This window comes from Lontra canadensis, unplaced genomic scaffold (assembly GCF_010015895.1).
Source record: "Lontra canadensis isolate GAN:19392208 unplaced genomic scaffold, GSC_riverotter_1.0 scaffold170, whole genome shotgun sequence".
Lineage (NCBI taxonomy): Eukaryota > Metazoa > Chordata > Mammalia > Carnivora > Mustelidae > Lontra > Lontra canadensis.
In genome coordinates this window covers 1,066,654-1,086,029 of record NW_022631164.1, presented here as the reverse complement: position 1 = coordinate 1,086,029, position 19,376 = coordinate 1,066,654, and the positions used below count along the sequence as shown (strand labels likewise).

General features: G+C 39.4%; 1 protein-coding gene across 1 annotated transcript in view; it reads left to right on the top strand.

The window, feature by feature from the left end:
- WDR43 (WD repeat domain 43) overlaps positions 1-12,661 on the top strand; it is a 45,035-nt gene extending 32,374 nt beyond the window's left edge. The window contains exons 12-18 of the mRNA XM_032845881.1: positions 4,025-4,111; positions 4,921-4,952; positions 6,168-6,231; positions 8,467-8,580; positions 9,136-9,205; positions 12,087-12,136; positions 12,240-12,661. Of these exons, the coding sequence (XP_032701772.1) occupies positions 4,025-4,111; positions 4,921-4,952; positions 6,168-6,231; positions 8,467-8,580; positions 9,136-9,205; positions 12,087-12,136; positions 12,240-12,434 (612 nt within the window). The 3' untranslated portion in view covers positions 12,435-12,661. The remainder of the gene's footprint in view (positions 1-4,024; positions 4,112-4,920; positions 4,953-6,167; positions 6,232-8,466; positions 8,581-9,135; positions 9,206-12,086; positions 12,137-12,239) is intronic.
- Positions 12,662-19,376: the final 6,715 nt, after the last annotated feature.

Below are 19,376 nucleotides of genomic sequence, written 5' to 3'. Positions count from 1 at the left end.
TAGACACTATAGGAAAAAAAGTGGTCATTTGGACTTAATGAAAGTTGAAATCTTTTGCTCTTGAAATGATAGTGTTTGTGATTTCTGAGTGATTTCCTGCAGTGATGGTTCCTCCTTGCAGGTGGGGAGGTGAAAACCATCATCCCAGGAATTCTCAATAAATTTCTGTCACTTAAAAAAAAAAGAAAAAGAAAAGAAACAACACTGTTAAGAGAGTGGAAAGGCAAGCTGCAGGCTGGGAGAATATTTTTAATTTCTACATCAGACAAAGGATTCATATCCAGAAGATACAAAAAACTTTTAAGAATGAGACTCAAATAAAAAGCAGTTGGTAAAGGTGTGAACAGATACTTCATAATACAATTCAAATGGCCAATAAGTGCATGTAAAGGTATTATACATCATTGATCATCACAAATGCAAATTAAAATGACAGTGAGCTAACACTATATTCCCAGTATGGATTGATTAAAATTTAAAAGACTATTCCATCTGTTGGTGAGAATGTGGTGCAACTGGAACCTCCTGTCTTGTTGGTTGAGAAAATAAAATGGTACAGCTACTTTGGGAAACAATTTGGCAGTTTCTTTAAAGTTAAGGATTCATCTGCTTTAAGACCCAGCCTTTTTCCTGCTACGTATTTACCTGGGAGAATCAGAAACATATTCATATAAAGACTGGTACATGAATGGTCGTAGCAACTTTATTTTTTTAATAGCCAGAACCTGGAGAGCACCCATGTGACCCTCCTCTTATGAACGGATAAACAAGTTCTTTATCTGGCAGTGTAAGGAATGTATTATTGATACATCAACAACACGGATGAATCTCACACTTAACGCTGTGAGAAAGAAGCTAGACAAAGAGTGCGCGCCCTCTGTGATTCTGCTTACGTACAGTGCTAGGACATGCAGACCAGTATGTAGTTCAGTGGTTGCCTGAGGGCGGGGTGGAGGGATAGAACGTTAAGGGACCCAAGGAAACTTGAGGGCGATGGAATGTTTATCACAGTGTTTCATGGACAAATGTTTATGTCAGACTGATTAAATAGCATACTTCAAGCGGGTACAGTTTATTATGCTTCGTTTATAGTGTAGACTTGTAAAAAAAAAAAAAAACCAAACCTTTAGTATCTTCTTGCTAGTTACAACTGTGGTTTATAGGGTTGTTCTTTAAATATATTTTCAGTGGAAGTTAATGTTAACTTCTGTATCCATTAACACTTCACTTTGTTTTGGGATAACTTATTTTTACTTGTTTATTTTAAATTTGAAAATTATCATAGAGCCTGTTGTTAGTTGGCATAAGAATTTCTTGAGAGGTTGTTAAGAACTCTTCTGCCTTGCAGTTTGATTTAACTTCCGAATAGCGAGGCCATAGGTTCTCTCGCTCTCTCTCTCTTTTTTTTTTTTTTTAAAAGAGAGAGGGAAGATGGGGATGGGCAGAGGGAAAAGGAGAGAAAGAATCTTAAGCAGGCTTCTTGTCCAGTGTGGAGCCAGTGCTGGCAGGGCTCGATCTCACAACCTGGTGAGACCATGACCTGACCTGAAATCAAGAGTTGGACCCTTAACCAACTCCACCCAAGCGTCCTAGGCTATAGGTACTCTTGTTTGCCTTTGATAGTTCTGGTTTATACCTTTTTTCTTGATACAGTAATTACTAGTGACTTCTTTTGTTGTTAGAGATGTCCCAGTTCAGACAACAGATTTTATGATCACTTTGTATTTAGGGTACCAGGAGATATTTTTTAAACCCTCATTCCTACATTGTTTTATAACTAAGCTTCGTAGAAATAACGTGCGGCAGCAGGTTCAAGTTAGTATTCCTTGACCTGAAAGGCAGTTGCCCTACTTAGCCAGTTAAGTCAGTGAAACCTTATGGCTTGGTGGACATCCCACGAAAATTCAGGATCTTAACAAGAGCATGTCTTACCTCAAACACTAATTTGTAGACTAGTTCAGACACATTGTTCCCTATAACCTGTACATTGTTGGAACTTTGTGATAACTAATAGTTACAATAAATGAGGTGATTTGAGGAATGTTTAGTATCGTCACATACCTTCTGAATTACTGTAGAAGTTCTAATCAACATATTTTGCTTTGAGTCCTGTATTCTGATTATTTGAAAATATAAATTTAGGTTAATTGGGACTGTTAAATAAGGACATTCCATCCCTCATTTCTTCAGTGATTGTGTATAAAAAGTTTTATTTCTTTTGCATGAGAAACTATATAGTTATGCCAGTGGTAGTTTTTTTATATAGTTCCTGATAGATTTATTAGAAGAGCTTCGTGTAAAGATATTTTTATAAGCAAATGAAATTCATAGGGAATTCTGAAAGGATACTATTAAAATAGGCTGTAAACCAGTTTTCTATATTTTGTTTGTTCTTTGGTACTTCCACTCTTTGTATCTTAGGTATGACCTTTGTAGTACCAACCACCTCCAAAACCGTATGCACCTGTCATCAGGGAAGTTACTCTGGGAATTAAACCCTTTGGAAAGAAAAAATATATAGAAGTATTCAAGAGGAATGGGGAGATCAAGGTTTTGAGATCTGAAAAGCCTTGTATTTCCCATCCTTTCCTGTAGATGAAGCATTTGGGGTTTGAGACATGGAAAGGCCTGCCAGGATTAGGACTCATCTCTCCTTTTCTGTCCTCTGTGGTGGAGACTGGGTTTCTCTAGTTGATGCACCCTCCCAGGATTTTGACTCAAGCACTCATTATATATGATCTTTTGATTGGCTTGAAGTTTTATCAAAAAGTTGTCAGTTTTGAAAGATTCGTTGCTAAGTGTGGTATTAGTGTGTTTTGCTCATTCTCATATGGATATGTCTCTGATTTCTTAAAATAACAGTTTTGACAGCTTCTCTACAGTGGCATATTACTGTATTTAAGTGTCTAGAGGTATTTTATATAAAAATTTGTTCATAAAGATTAGAATCTGTAGGAAAGTAACCCGTTTATCAAAGTAAATGTCCTGATTCCTGAAGATAATACTTTCCTGATAGCCAAAGACATTAACATAACATTGTCTAGTTAGTCCCTCCAAGCTAAAATTCAGTTGGTAGTTTATTGTTTGGTTTTTTAAAACAGACGTGTGAAAAGATGCTCAGCATCACTCAGTGTCAGGGAAGTACAAATCAAAACCACAAGGAGATATCACCTCACACCTGTCAGAATGGCTAAAATTAAGTCAGAAAACAACAGATGTTGGCAAGGATGCAGAGAAAAGGGATCCCTCCTACACTATTGTTGGGAATGCAAGCTGGTGCAGCCACTCTGGAAAACAGTACGGAGGTTCCTCAAAAGTTAAAAATAGAATACCCTATCACCCAGCAATTACACTACTAGGTATTTATCCAGAGGATGCAAACATAGTGATTTGAAGGGGCACCCCAATGTTTTTTAACAGCAATATCCACAATAGCCAAAATACAAAATTCCAAATGTCCATTGATAACATGAATGGATAAAGATGATGTGTGTACGTACGCACACACACACACACACACACACATACACGCACACGGGAATATTACTCAGCTGTCAAAAAGAATGAAATCTTGCCATTTGCAATGACGTGAAGGGAACTAGAGCTGTTATGCTAAGCGAAATAAATCAAAGAAAGACAGATACCATGATTTCACTCCTGTGTGGAATTTAAGAAACAAAACAGATGAACATGGGGGGAGGGAGGGATAATAAAATAAGATAAAAACAGGGAGACAAACCATAAGAGACTCCTAACTATGGGAAATAAATTTGGGTTTCTGGAAGGGAGGTGGGAAGAGGGATGAGGTAATCAGGTGATGGGCATTAAGGAGGGTACTTGATGGAGTGAGCACTGGGTGTTATAGGCAACTAATGAATCATTGAATTCTCCCCCTGAAACTAGTAATACATTGTATGTTGACTAAATAGATTTTAAATTAATAAAAAATCATTTTTTACTGTTTTTCCTCTAGTGTCTAGCTTCTGCATATGCTTATCTTCATGTTTCTTTTATTTTCTCACAGAAAGTACTTCAAACTAGGAATTTAAACCTAATTAAGAGGACTGTATTAAGGATGCCCCTGCATGCTGTTATTCCATTGTTGCAAGAGGTAACTGAATACTCTTTTCTTTTTAAGGTCCTAACGCTGGGAGTTAAAGAGAAAATCTCTTGTTTAGAGAAGCAGATTTGTAGTGTGTAAGCAAGCAAGGTATTCACAGTAGATAATAGATCTACTAAAAATTTACCTAGTCCACATTTTTTCATGTATTTTTTTTATTGATACAAAATTCACATACCATAAAATACACTGTTTAAATGCATATAATTCAGTATTTTTTCATATATTCACAGGTTGTGCAGTTGTCACACCAAAAAAAATCATGTACCAGTTAGCTACTCCCCATTCTTCTTTACCCAGTTTCTGGCAACCAGAGATTATTTTCTGTCCCTGGATTTGCCTGTTCTAAATTTTCATTCATATAAATTATAACCTAGATTTTTATCAGTAATTATTCTTCATGTGGGAATGTGTTCCTAGATTATGATACATTGGTTGGACATTGAGGAATTAGGAAATTTAGGAATCCTTTAGGATTAGTGATCCTTTAGGAATAGTGATTTCCTAAGTCTTTTTTGGGGAGAGGGGCAGAGGGAGGAGGAGAGAGAGAATCTTAAGCAGCTTCCCCAACCAGCGAGGAACCCCAGTTTGGGACTTGATTTGACGACCTGGAGGACCCTGAGGTTATGACCTGCGCCGAAATCAAGAGTTGGGTACTTAACCAACTGAGCCACCTAGGAGCCCCTTTAAATATTTTTTCTGTATTTTCTTTGTTCTCCTGGATGTGTGTATCGTGGGAATTGGTGCATATGGACTGCCTCTGAAGTGCGGTCGCTAATACAGTTTTTTTCCTCCCTCAGCTTACAAAGAGATTGCAGGGACATCCTAATAGGTAAGATATTTAGGCGACTTAAATTGCTTTGATTTTATCAATATTTTAGAGGCGATTGTTTTAAAAAAAAAAGAGTTTTTGGCTTGAAATTACATAGTGGGCAGCTCCACATTCTTAATTGGTAAGACTGTGTATCTGTAAGGTCAGATACTGCTCTTCCCTCTTACTGTAAGTTGAATAACTTTTATTCCTAAGATTTTAGTACAGTTTTTCCCTTTCTTTTAGTAAAATCCTGTGTAGTTTTTCTAGCTTCGTTGTTCGGTCTTGTAATGAATTAGTCTTATGTAATGATTTAGTCCTGATCAGATGTAAAATTGCCATTTGTCAAACTCCCCAAACCTCTGGTAGTTGGTAAGACACTGTAAGTAAATATTTTGTAGGACTGAATTTTTGTGAGTCTTTTTTGTTAATAATTTGATGATTAAGTATTTGAATAGGGAGTTGGTATCTCAGAGATCCTAAACTGACAGTATTCTCAGTGCTACAGTATATAGTTGGTTTTTGTTTTTGTTTTTTTTTTTAAGATGTTACTTATTTGAGAGAGAGAGAGAGACCAAGAGAAAGTATGAGTCGGGTGGGGTGGTGTTGGAGTACAGAGGGAGAAGCAGACTCCCTGCTGAGCAGGGAGCTCAACTCAGGACTGGATCTCAGGATCCTGAGATCATGACCTGAGCTGTGAAGGCAGATGCTTAACCTACTGAGCCACCCAGGTGTCCCCTTTTCCAAGTTTTCCCCCGATAGACTGCATTCGTGTTTGGAGCTTCCAAAGAAAAGCCAACGAATTCATTGATTAAGCCCAGCTTCCACATTCTTGGTCTGTATTTGTCTTTGAATGTGGCATGGAAATCTTATGCTATTTGTACTTGATGGCGAGTAGATGATAGGTGTAAAAATGTAGTCAGTTGAGCCCAGTTTACCGCCCTGGTATCAGTTGGAGTAAAGCATGGGCTTTATTCTTGAATTGTTTTAGAGGAAGAGAGTTTTGTCCGGTTCAGTTGATGTTACTCTCCCCTCCTCCCCAAGAGATGATTCTGTTTCACAGATCTCAGACTCTCAGAGGGACGAGAAGATCATCAAAGTCAGTGGTTATTTAGTAGGGTTGTTTTTTACAGGGCACAATTTATAGATCTTGGTCTGAGTTTATCTAATATTATCACTCCATTGTATTTAATTTTGAAATCATGAATATTCATTTACTTGGATTTTTTTTTTCAGTGCCGTTTTAATGGTTCAGTGGCTAAAATGTGTGTTAACGGTCCATGCATCCTACTTATCCACAGTAAGTCTTCAGTTGTAGTTGCTGAATAGTTTGGCTTTAATAAGGATTATAAACGGTTGTGTTAATGAAACCATCCTCCTTCCACCTGCCCTTCAACCTTCAACCTTCAACCATCAGCTGCTCGCTTTTAAAGATTTTATTTTACCCCAGGTGCAATGTAATAATGTCATCATTGTTGCCTTTTGAAAACTTGCCCTTTTTTTGCCCTGGATTTTAAAAGTGTAATATACATTTTATAGAGAACTTTGAGAAATAAAGAAAGAGAAGATACTGTCATGTTAGCCTTTAGGTGTTTTTTTATGTGTATAACCTGTTTAGCAAAATTATTTTTACAATGTATGTACCTCTCCATTGTTCTGCCTTGTTCCAGGACAATAGAAGATAGTTTGTGGTAAAAATGAAATTAAATATTAAATGGTTGTCATTTTGTGGGGCTGCTGTCAGCTCTGTTACAAATGGAAGAGAGGAAACATCAAATTTTAATCAATACCAGAAAACACAAATTTATAATACACATATTTACATACATTTCATAATATGAATTGGGTTCTTTGCTCATTAAATCAGTTACATTTTAAGCTAGAAATTCCCTTTTTTCTTTTTCTTTAATTTTAATACCTAGCACCTTATAATAGATTTTTTAAAAAGGTATAATGGATAGTTGAAGAAAATTCGTAATTGCTCTTCTTTCTTAACACAGTTTCACCCAGCTCTGCCTGGTCGCTGTCCCTTGTTCTGTCTCAGGCTCATTGTGCCTTGAGTAGTTTGAAATACGGGAAACAAGTTGATAACCTGCTTTAAGGCCAGCAGTTTGATCTTTCTGTGTCTGGGGAGAACTCTGCCAGGATGTTAGAATGAGAGGAGGTACAAGACACTAGGAGTGGCTGTGGGGTTTCCTAGGTTTGGAATCTTGGGATCAGTTGAGGGCAGTGGTTAAGTGGAATGGCTGAGTGGTGGGCGATGGGCACTAGAAGATTCCCACAAGCATCAGGACTTGGGGTGAAAAGGACAGCACTTATTTTATAACCTCATTCATTTGCTTAGAAGTGAAAAGAGCCCTAGGAGGCCTTGTAGAGAAATCCCTTCTGGAGCCAAGGGTGAACTGCTGAGGTAGCAGTTGTGTAAAGTTCACAGTCATGGCACAGTAGACCAAAGAAGGATGGTGTGGAGAGGACTCCACGGCCTGCGGGAATTCTCTCCTCAGAGAGCAGTGCTTTTTCCTTCACCTTCCTTTGGTTCCTCCTCCTTATCAGGTGTCCTTACCTTCTCCAAGCTGAGGGTCTGCTAGGCACGGGGCTTAAGGAATGAACAAGATACTGTGGTGCCCCTGTTCCTGGAGCTTACTGTGTGAATACGGACAGATAAAAAAAGAGATGATGGCAGTTGATACGTGATCACCTTAAACTTTGTTTTATGCATTTTTGTGTGTTTGCTGTTTAAAGTTTAACATTTGAATGAAACTCTTATTTATGCTAAATTGTCAGCAGTCAGAGGGCAAGTAAAGGCTAATTAAAGGGCAAAGAGTGGGGTTCTTTTTTTTTCCCCCCTGGAGGGACAAATTTCAGGCTTTACTTCCTTAAAAGTAACTTAAAAGAACTCCAGAGAGTTCTTTAACAGGATGTATGTTTGAAATACTGTAAGTTCAGCTTTGTACTCTGTCGCTCTGTTTTCTGGTCTCTGGAAGCTGTGCAAAGCTTTCTTTAGCTTGCTTATGGTAGAGGTAGATCATGTGATACTATCAAAGAATAAGTTTCAGAAGAAACCCTCTTTAGCCCGGAGATACGTGGTGACGGTATTTTTTATTTAGTGTTTGAATTACATTGACCTCTCAATATTTTATTTAAAATTTTTTTTTATTATTTACTTTTTTTAGTAGGCTCAGGGCTTGAACTCTCTCTCTACCCTGAGATCAAGACCTGAGTTGAGATCAAGAGTCAGATGCTTAACTGACTGAGCCACCCAGGCCTCTTCCTCCCGCCTGTATCATTATTTTAAAAAGCACACTATTTTTTGCCATTAGGACATTAAAGGTCAGCTTGTGAAAGTTTAAGATGTTACTGGGGTGTGTCCCAAGCAGCCACTACCACAGGAGGTGTAAGCAGATGTTTGTGGTGTGGTGGCTGGATACTTGGTTGTATCTGAGCATGATTTGTATGTCTGTTGTCTGTACTTTGTATATATGTCTGTTATCTGTACTTTGTCATGATAGTGTGAGATAATCTTTTTCCCGCCTAGTTGCCTGATCTGGTACCCCAGCTGGGAACGCTGTATCAGTTAATGGAAAGCAGAGTAAAAACTTTTCAGAAACTCTCCCACCTTCATGGAAAGCTTATTCTTCTAATCACTCAAGTGAGTAAATCAAGATTGTTTTGTGCTAAGCTTTGGATGTGATAGGAATGGAGAGGAATAAGGATTGTTTACCTGAACAACAAAAGCCCCATGTTTCAGCAAGAAATTGATAAATCAGGGTCCAGTCTTTAACTGGAAGTAAACTTCCTTGTGATTCAGCTTTTCCTCAAAGGTTCTCACTGTCCTGTTTCAGTTGTTATTACAGTTAAGATGGCTGTGCTACTACGAATAGCAAGTTACAGGATATTTATAACATATATATTACAACATATATATAATAGCTTATATATATTATAACTTAATATAGGATATTGTTGCAGTTTTGGAAACAAGTTCTGATCACCTTAAAAGGTTTTCAGCTTTTACAGAGTAACTCTTTATTCTTGTATTTTACAAGTTTGTTTTTTGCCCTGTATTTGATCTGTATCGTATTGAGGTCATCCATCATACTGGTTGAGGACGAGTTTCCTGTTGGGGAAGGTGGAGCATAGCGGTGGCTACATACTTGAGATAACCTTGTACTCCACTTCATGAAAATACTTGGTTATCTTTCAGGTTACAGCATCAGAAAAAACAAAGGGAATGACTTGTCCTGCACAAAAGGCAAAATTGGTGTACGAGGAAGGTAAGGCTTGAGGTTTCTGTAGATCTAGAATTGGAATATTCATTTTTTAACATTGAGTTCTGTTACCTTATTTTGTAGAACATGACTAAGATCATACTGTGGCACGTCAGATTTTCTATTAAAGTGGGCAAGCCTTTGACAAAAATACGATCCAGTAAGAAAAGAGAAGGTGCAAATACCATAGAGTTAAATGAGAAAGGGCACTAGGTATGGAAGAGATTTAAGTAGGAGAACACTGTGAACAAACTTTTATGCCAGCACATTAAAACCCTAGATAATAAGAGATAATATCTTAGGAAACATGATTGACCAAAAGTGACTTAGAGGGGCACCGGGGTGGCTCAGTTGGTTAAACGCATCTGCCTTTGGCTCAGGTCATGATCCCCAGGTCGTGGGATTGAGCCCTGGCATCAGGCTCTCTGCTCAGTGGGGAGCCTGGCTTCTCCCTCTCCCTCTGCCCTTCTCCCTGCTCCTGCTCTCTCTCTCTCTGTCAAATAAATAAAATCTTTAATTTAAAAAAAAAATAGAAATAGAAACCTTGAATAAGCCAGTGGCTTTGAATTGATTTAATCAAAAGCTTTGCTCAGATATCAGGCGCAGAGTTTTTATAGGGGATTTCATCAGTCTTTCAAGGAACAAGTCAGTTTTGTCATATATAACAGTTCAGGCATTTTTTTTTTTTAAAGATTTTATTTATTTATTTGACAGACAGAAATGACAAGTAGGCAGAGAGGCAGGCAGAGAGAGGGGGAAGCAGGCTCCCCGCTAAGCAGAGAACCCGATGCGGGGCTCGATCCCAGGACCGTGGGATCATGACCTGAGCTGAAGGCAGAGGCTTTAACCCACTGAGCCACCCAGGTGCCCCAGCAGTTCAGGCATTTTATGAGTCAAAACCAGATAAGGACAGTTAAGAAAACAACATTTTACAATGTCTTTAAATATCCTTAGTAGCAAGTTAATATTACAGAAGTACTTAAGTAGGATAATATGTCATTACCAAGTAGAATTTATTTAAAGATTGTAAGGTGATTTAGCATCAAGAAATCTGCTTAATTACCATAAACAGATTAATGTAGAACAATATATATTAATAGATGCAGAAAAAGAATTCAGTAAAATTCAGTCTTCATCTCATTATTGATAATATGAGTAACCTACAAATTTAAAGGAATTTCCTTAATCTCTATCAGACAAAAGTTGAGAAGCATTCCCATAAAGTCAGCAAGTAGACAATAATGTACCTTTTATTGCTTCTGGATAGCCTGCCTAGTATTATATGAAAGAAGTGAATTCTAGAACCTTGGCCCTGGCAGTTGCTATCCTTTTCAACTTAGAAAATGTAGGAGAATCTACAGTTAATGAGATACGGACGTAAGTAAGTTTACTGGACACCAAGATCAGCAGAAAGGAATCAATAGCATGATTGTCTCAGTAATGTATTGTGTGTCTACTGATGTGTGTCCTGGTCAGAAAATGTATTAGGAAAAAAAGATTTCATTCACACCAGCAGTCAAAACTATGAAGTACCTAGATATATACCTAATATCTAAAAAATGAAATAAAACCTTTATAGAGAAAATAATAAAACATAACTGAAGGACGTAAAAGCATGCCTGGGTTATTACTTAGACCTCATTTGTTTTCCAGTTTTACTGAGATATAATTTGGGTTATAATTACATACAACATTTTTTTAGGTGTACAACTTAATGATTTGATGATCTATGTATATATTGTGAACTGATCACCATTATATGTTTAATTAACGTCCATCACCACACATAGTTGCTCAGAGAACTTCTTTTACTCTCTTAACAGCTTTCAAAAGATTCTTTTCTTTTTTTTTTTTTAAAGATTTATTTATTTGACAGAGATCACAAGTAGGCAGAGCAGCAGGCAGGGGGGGGGGGCGGAAGCAGGCTCCCTGCTGAGCAGAGAGCCCGATGTGGGGCTCGATCCCAGGACCCTGAGACCATGACCTGAGCCAAAGGCAGAGGCTTAACCCACTGAGCCACCCAGGCGCCCATCTCTTAACAGCTTTCAAATATATAGTATGATACTGTTAAGTACGTTAAATTCCCAGGACTGACTTCTTTTATAATTGGAAGTTTGTACCTTTTGATTTTTCATCATTTCCCCCACTCGCCACACCTCTTGCAACCCTCAATCTGTTCTCTATGTCTGTTGGTTTGTTGTTTTTAGGTTGCACATCTGAGTACGATCGTGCAGCACTAACCGTTCTCTGTCAGACTCACACACCTGACACAGTGCCCTCAAGGCCAATCCATGTTGTCACAGATGGGAGGATTTACTTTTTTTAATAGCTGAATGGAATTTAATGGCTGAATGTAGTTACCACATTTTCTTTAACCATCCATCCAGTCCATGGGTGGACTTTTAAGTTGTTCCCCTGTCTTGGCTGTTCTAAGTGATACTGCGGTGAACATGGGGTGTGTGTATCCCTTTGAGATCCTGATTTTGTTTCCTTTGACATATACCCAGTAGTGGAATTGGTGGAACACCTGGTAGCTTTCTTTGTAATTTCTTGGGGAGCGTCCGTACTGTTTGCAATAGTGATTGGCCAACTTATATTTCTACCAACATTACCACAAGGGTTCCCTTTTCTCCACATTCTCGGCTTAGTTTTTTTAAGATGGATTTTGTTAGGTTTTTGGTACTTTGTCCTAATCAGTGAGATCTTGATAGAAGAACATAATAAACAAACTTTGATGCGGATAAGAATATTCATGTTACTGCTTAGATGGATGATCGCTGAATGCAGTATTTCTAAAAGTAAATTCAGGAATCTGACTGTTTAGTTGTTAGGGCTCTGCCCTCTGCTTGTTGATTACAAACTTAAGGCTGGGCTTTTCCCCTTGCAGAATCTTCTGAAGAGGAGTCAGATGATGAAATTGCAGAGAAGGACTCTGATGTGAGTACCTTGTTTCCTGGTGCATAAATCTGCCTTTACGCCCTTGCGCTCTTACAAATGAGTCCTTAATGAGTGCTTTCCGTGCTTCATCTGTTCGTACCAGGATAACTGGGATGAAGATGAGGAAGAGAAAGAAAGTGAAAAAGACGAGGATGTTGATGAAGAGAACGAAGAGGAAGAGGAAGATGCCGAAGAGAAAGATGAGGAGAACGGGGAGGAGGACAGGGATGTGGCCAGTGAGAAAGAATTAAATGGAGATTCTGACTTAGATCCTGAAAATGAAAGTGAAGAAGAATGAGGACGGAGAACAAGTTGATGGAACTATCACCTCTGGTGCGCCTTCCCCAGTGCTGCCGAGTTCTCCTGGGAAGGGTTGTCTCTGGGACAGGCGCCAAGGACCGTTGCACATTTCCAGATTCCTCGTGGTGGTTCCCATGCCATCTCGCTGTCCTGAGCACCCCAGACTTCACTGTGTAAATAAGAGTGTTTCCTTCAAATGTTAATAAACTTTACACAGCAAATAGACACATTTTCTGCAATGTACTGACATAAGTGTCCGATATATGGTATATTTTTATAATATAATATCCCAGTATGGTTGGTTATAGCAAGAATTGACGTAAGTGAAGACACAGACATTTCCCATGTAAGGTTTCAAGACCTGGACTTTGTGAAGGAGTCAGCTCTTATCTCAGGTTGGTATCTTTCATCAGATCCAGACACGAAGCGGCGTAAAAACAATTTTTAATTTGGTACATTTTCATAAAATATGAAGGGGTAACTAAAGATTCAGGGTAAAAACGGTTGGAATTTAAAAACTTAAATACCAGTATCCCTAGCTTGTCTATTACTGGTGGTGATCTGATTTGAGTCAGGTTGACTATTTGGAGTGCTTCCCCCAAACAGCCACTTATTTTTTAAGCTGTCATGTGGAATATTTTTTTAAAACACAAAAAATTATGGTAATTAAAACTAAAGAATTAGCCATATTAAGGATTTTTCTTGACTGCAACTTGCCTGTAAAGAATCATCAGTGTATAGATTTAGAAATACTCATTATCTGCAACTTTTTAAAAAATTCAGTTATAGCTGCTTTTGAAGAGGTTTTCATTTTTATTTAAATTACTAATGGATCAAAGAACAACTGTTTATTTTTTCTCTTTGGTTTTAGATATTAATGATAACCTTGTTGGAATTTTTTTCCAAAGAAAATATTTTTATAATTCAGTAATTTAATGTTTTCCTTCCTTTTCATTACCCACTCTTGGAAGTGTTAGGGTATCTGTTTACCTTTAAAATAATAAATCTGACTCGAGACTTTTTATGTATGTATAAATAAGTATTTTGGTGTGCTACAAAAGCCTTTTCAAATTATCAGTAATTTTTTTTTTTTTACATGAATGAGCCAGTATTTGTTTAGTGCTCTCTAGGGAACATGCAGATGGAAGCTCAGCTCTAAGGGAGGGCTGTGGAGATGGGTTTATTCTTACCACCTGTGAATATGTAAAACACAAAACCATTATCTCTGAGGGACTTTTTAAGCTTAATGGCAGAACAGAGATTTCTGTGCTCAGCTCACAGAGCTGGAGCCACACAAGCATCTTGGGAAGACAAGTTTGAGCCGCTACTGGTGTAATGTACAGTTATATTTGTCTATAAATGGAACTGTTTATGGCAATTTAATACCATTCTCTTTGTAAAGTGAATAAATATTCATCTTTACCCGGTGCTCGTCTTGTGGTATATGTAGAGGAACATAGCCATGTTTGGGCTCATGTGCAGGTGTCAAAGTGATCTTACTCCACTAGCATTAAAAGGTTAAAAATAGCTCTCAGGGTTTGTTGGAAAACTTAGAATTTGCAAAGCAGTGAAAGAACCAGGAACTTTGAGTTTAGATGCAGCCCCGTGTGGTGCTTCCACTGCCCCAGGCTGCAGTGGCATCCCCCAGGCCAGGACGAGAGTGCTCATCCACCTGGTTCCGCCTTGTCTGCGTCTCACTTCCCGACTCTCATGATGGAGCCGCGGACTACAGTGTGTAGTGATTGCTTACTCGGTATTTTTTGGGTTAGACTAATCCAGGGCTTAATTAGGCTTGTTGCAAAGACATTCCTGGTTTCAGGGTATTTTTCACTATTATTTCCCATTCCAAATCCAGGCAACGTTCTTTGTGGGTGGGGTCATCTTTTCTGAGATTAATTTTTCCTCCCAACCTTTTGTTTTGAGAAGTTAACCTTCCATCAACATCAAGGGTTATCTATTGTATTTGGTTGTGTTCTTGCTCTGTTAATCCAGAATTCTCTTAAGAGTGTGTGTGTGTGTGTGTGTGTGTGTGATGATTTTGATGTTTAAATGATTCCATGTAAATTAAGCTGTGTTGGAGAATGTTTTACAGTCTGGGTTTGTCTGTTATGATTAGATTCTGGCTTAAAATTTTTTTTAGCAAGAATACTAAATAGGTAATGGTATTTGAGATTAATTTGTAAGAAGTAGTTCTTTGGGTATAGGTGAATATATATTGAGAATAAATATGTTTTGACATAAGTAAATGTCAAGCTTTTAGGTTTGGGACTTCTGAAGTTTTAGTGCACAGGGGTGTTTGAGGGTCAGAAACAGGATCTTGGTAGTGCGAACACTGGGTATATTGATGCTATATAAGGCTGTTTCCAAGATCCTGTTTCTGACCCTGCTCTGCCCCTCTGGCAGAGCCCCAGCCACAGTTCCATTTTACATTTCGTTCATTTAACAAATATTGACTGATTGCCAACTCTACCAGGGATTTTGTAGTTGCTTGGTATACGTCACAATTATGTCCCGAGGAGCTGACATTCTGCCGGAGATATCTATGCAAAAACAATGTATAAAGAGTAAGTAGATTCTGTGTAGTATTTTAGAGGGTGGTAACTTGGGGTTGGGGAGTGGAGTACGGAAATGGGTAGTCTGTGTGGGGGGATGTAGGTTGCAGAATTAAGTACACGTCAGATTAGAGTTTATTGAGATGGTGAGATTTGATCATAGGGGGATGAGGGAATTAGCAAGTGCATATCTGGGGAAGAGTGTTCGGAGTGAGGAAACAGCAAAGGCCCTGTGGCTAGCACATGCCTGCAATTGTGTTGTAGAGCGAGGTCGGTGAGACGAACAGAGGGAGAAAGAGTGCATCAAGAGGTTAGCAGAAATAAAGAGCAGTCAGGTTGCATAAGGCCTTTCAGGCCACTGTAGGGACTAGCCATGCTCTCAGTGAAACACGGTTGTAGCGTTTGATCAGAGGAGTGCTCTGTGCTCTGGCTTCTGTGATCACCCTGGTGCTATGTTGAGAAATCGAAGGACTGCATCCTAACAGGCAGAAGCCAGTAGGATGCTTTTGCAGTAATCCAAACAAGAGATGTTGGTGACTTAGGTCAGGGTGATGGTCATGGAGTTCGGTTGGTTTCTGGGATTGTTTTAAAGTTAGAGCTAATGGGATTTCCTATGGGGTATGAGAGAGGCAGAGGATTCCAATAAGACTACCAGGTGTTTTTTGTTTTGTTTTTAGAGCACCTGGATGATGCTGTGGGCGGAACAGGTTTTAGAAAAGTAGATCAGGAATTGAGTTTCAGACATGCTGAATTATAGATACCAAATTGGGAATGTGTATACATTATAGATACCAGATTGGGAATGTGTATACATACGTTGACTTGGGGAAAGGTTGAGAGGGAGGCAGAGATTTGGTATTGACATGTATGTGACAGTAAAGCCACAAGACTGCATGAGCTTCCCGTGGAGTGAAGGCACAGAGGCAGAGCACCCGGGCCTGGTGCCCCAGCATCGGAGAAGAGAAGCTGCGAGAGAGCGTGTCCATAAGGTAGGAAGGATTGGCGTTCATTTACTCTTCATTCTCTTCAAATCTGGATTCGTGACAACCCTCAGCCCTGATTTCTTTAAACTATAAGTGATGTTCCTGGTCAGTCCTCCCGGGCTGCAGGGGATATGATGTCCGCCCTTCACAAATGACCATTCGTTGATCCCTTCTTTGAAGGCAACTCGGGCATACGATCTCTTTCTTTAATCCGATGTTGTGGTCTTCACCTTTATGGCCCCTCAGCACCATCCCTTGTGCCAACCCATTATGTGTCCAAATTGTATACTGCATCAGAGGATGCAGAATGAGTGGCCACAGCCGTGTGGACAGATGAGCAGGCATCATTCACATCAGAACACAGTCTGGCAGAGCCCCAGGGCAGGGGCGTGGTTCACTCTTCTGTACAGTGCTGGCTGCCTTGCTGTGAGAAAACCAGGTGGGCTGTACTTGGCAGTACTCTGATCAGATTGTCCTAAATATGTGGATAATTTTTAGTAAGGTCATTCAGAGACGAACAAGGCAATTATAAATGCACTTATGGTGAGGAAGGTCAAATGAAAAACCCAAAAGTTGAGTTGCCTGGCCGGCTCAGTCAGTTAATTGTCTGTCTTTGGCTCAGGTCATGATCTCAGGGTCCTGGGATCGGGTCCTGGGATCGAGTCCTACATCGGGCTCCCTGTTGGGTGGGGAGTCTACTCCTCTCTCTGCGTGCTCTCCTTTCTCTCTCTGACAAAAACAAAACAAAAAAACCCTTAAGCCTGGAAGTTGAAAATCACCACTTTTAAAAATTGCCTGGCATATTGTTTGCAGGTAGTAAGAGGCTCAAAGAGGGAGGAAATATTCTACTTATTGGCTGCTGAAGGTAAAGGATTTCCTGATGGGCTAAGTAGGTGTGAAAGCATTCCATTCTATCATGGCCCCACCATGGGTGTTTTCTAGTTAGAAGGAAGGGAAGGGGCATGGTGGTCTGCCAATGCGGTCCCTGAAGCCTGAGGCCACCTGGCTACTGCCTTAGCTGGCCCGGTGTGGTCACGATGCTTTGAAACTGGGCCAAAGCTTCTCAGGTTCAGAAAGTTTGTTTTATCTTTGTCCTTGGAGTTGATGCAGTTGCATAGAGTGAAGTCATTAACCAGACTTCTAAGAAAAATTTGGTATCTGGTGTATTTACCATGAGAATTCTATGTCTCCAGCGGAGCGGAGTGTTCTTGCTGGGTGGTGACATGTCTTCTTTCTGCGCAGGGAAGCCACAGCGCCGCAGAGGAAGCTGCCTTTATAACTGGAAGGCTGTCTTTGCATCAGAGGGTGGAATTAGAATAAGAGAAGTGAATTGGATGGATTTACCGGCTGGTGTTACTGGCTGGTGTTATGGGTAGCGTTGAGATCTTGGCTTCCTTTTTTTTTTTTTTTTTAAGATTTTATTTATTTATTTGACAGAGATCTCAAGTAGACAGAGAGGCAGGCAGAGAGAGGAAGGGAAGCAGGCTCCCCGCTGAGCAGAGAGCCCGATGCGGGGGGATCCCAGGACCCTGAGATCATGACCTGAGCTGAAGGCAGAGGCTTTAACCTACTGAGCCACCCAGGCGCCCCACTTGGCTTCCTTTTATGCCGTTCTGGGTCCTCTCGCTTCATATTAATCCTTCTTTTAACAGGACAGTCACTGTGGTTGCAGTGCTGGTGTTTGGGGTCTCCTCAGACACCCACTTAGGGCACCTGGTTAGGGTATCCTAATCATATAGGGGACAGCTTCCTCCTGACCATGGTACCATCACCACACGGTTACACCTAAGAAAGAAACTTGCCATTTTCAGCCCAACTTTGACCTTGTTCATTATATTTAAGCTAGCAAAAATGTGGCTCTCCCCCTTTTCTTTTATTGTGGTAAAATATACATAAAATGCAGCATTTTAACAGATTTTTAAGTGTACGGTTCTGTGGCATTCGTTACATTTACATTGTTGTGCAACTGGCAAAGTCAGTTGGTGAAATTTGTCATAGGGCCAGGTACAGGAAATGAAAGAGGGCAAACGTGAATACAGTTGCTATGCTGTGGAGGGGCCCAATTTAGGGCCAGAAGCTTCAGTTCTGGGCCCACACTGCAGGATGCAATGATAAATCTACGTAATTTTTTCTTTTTTGGCGTGTGACAGGAAGGTAACAACCATGCTGTCTATGACAAGAATGCCGTGAGAAGCAAATGGAACAGTGTCTGGGGGACACTGAACACCAAACACCAAGGCACGGGACTTGGTGAGGAGCTAGTTTTCAGAACAATTGTCAGACATTTTTCTAACAGGGGAAGATGAGGTGCGAGTTCTAAGGCAACCTCCTTTTTGTGTCTGGCATTTTAAAGAAGTTCACACAGCCTTATGGGTGAACACATCCCTCCCCACTTCCACAGGTGAAAAGTAAAATGAATCGTTTCTCCCTTCTTTCATATATACATATATATATGTATGTATTTTAAAGATTTTATTTATTTTTTGACAGAGAGAGATCACAAGTAGGCAGAGAGGCAGGCAGAGAGTGAGGAAAGAAAGCAGGCTCCCTGCTGAGCAGAGAGCCCAATGCAGGGCTCCATCCCAGGACTCTGGGTTCATGACCTGAGCCGAAGGCAGAGGCTTTAACCCACTGAGCCACCCAGGTGCCCCTCTTTAATATATTTTTAAAATCTATTTTTTTTTAAAACTAGTGCCGTCCATTGAGTGAGATTGGGAAAACAGCAAAAAGCATATAGAAGGAAAATAAAACATAGCCATTTATACTGTTGGTGTACCTACTTTTAATCTTTTTCTCTTTGCCTGAGTGCACACAGTTTTCTTATGAACCTGGAGTCCTAATATCTGTTTGTTTTACTCTTTGTTGCATAATATCATTAGTTATCCTTTGAAATAACGCTGTCTGTGGTTTTAGTATCCCGCCACGTTATACTTGAACTGAACCTGTTATAAGTAATGCTACAATGAACATTTTAATTCACATTTTATATTTCTTTTTAAATGTATAGGAATAGTGTTACTTTCCACATGAATAGTCTCTTCAGACTTGAGAAATTTGCTAAATCATTTTCCAAAAAGGTTGTATTTATTTTTTAGCTCCACAAGCAATGCTAGTGTTTCTGCTTTATTATGAATCTCCATTCACCTGCTTTGTTCATAGCTGCTTATATTTCCATAGTGTATTACAAGTTCAGGTCCTTATCTTTGCCTCAAAAGATTTGTCTTATTTACCTGTAAAGGCTTTTTATAAATTAAAGATACTCAACCCTTGCCAAACTTATACCACAAATATTTTCCCCAGTTTGCCTTTTCCTTTTTTGTGCGATACTATTTTCCTTTATAGTTTTCTTATTTTTAAGTTAAAAAAAAAAAAACAAAAACCTTTCCCCTAGGAAAATATTCCTTG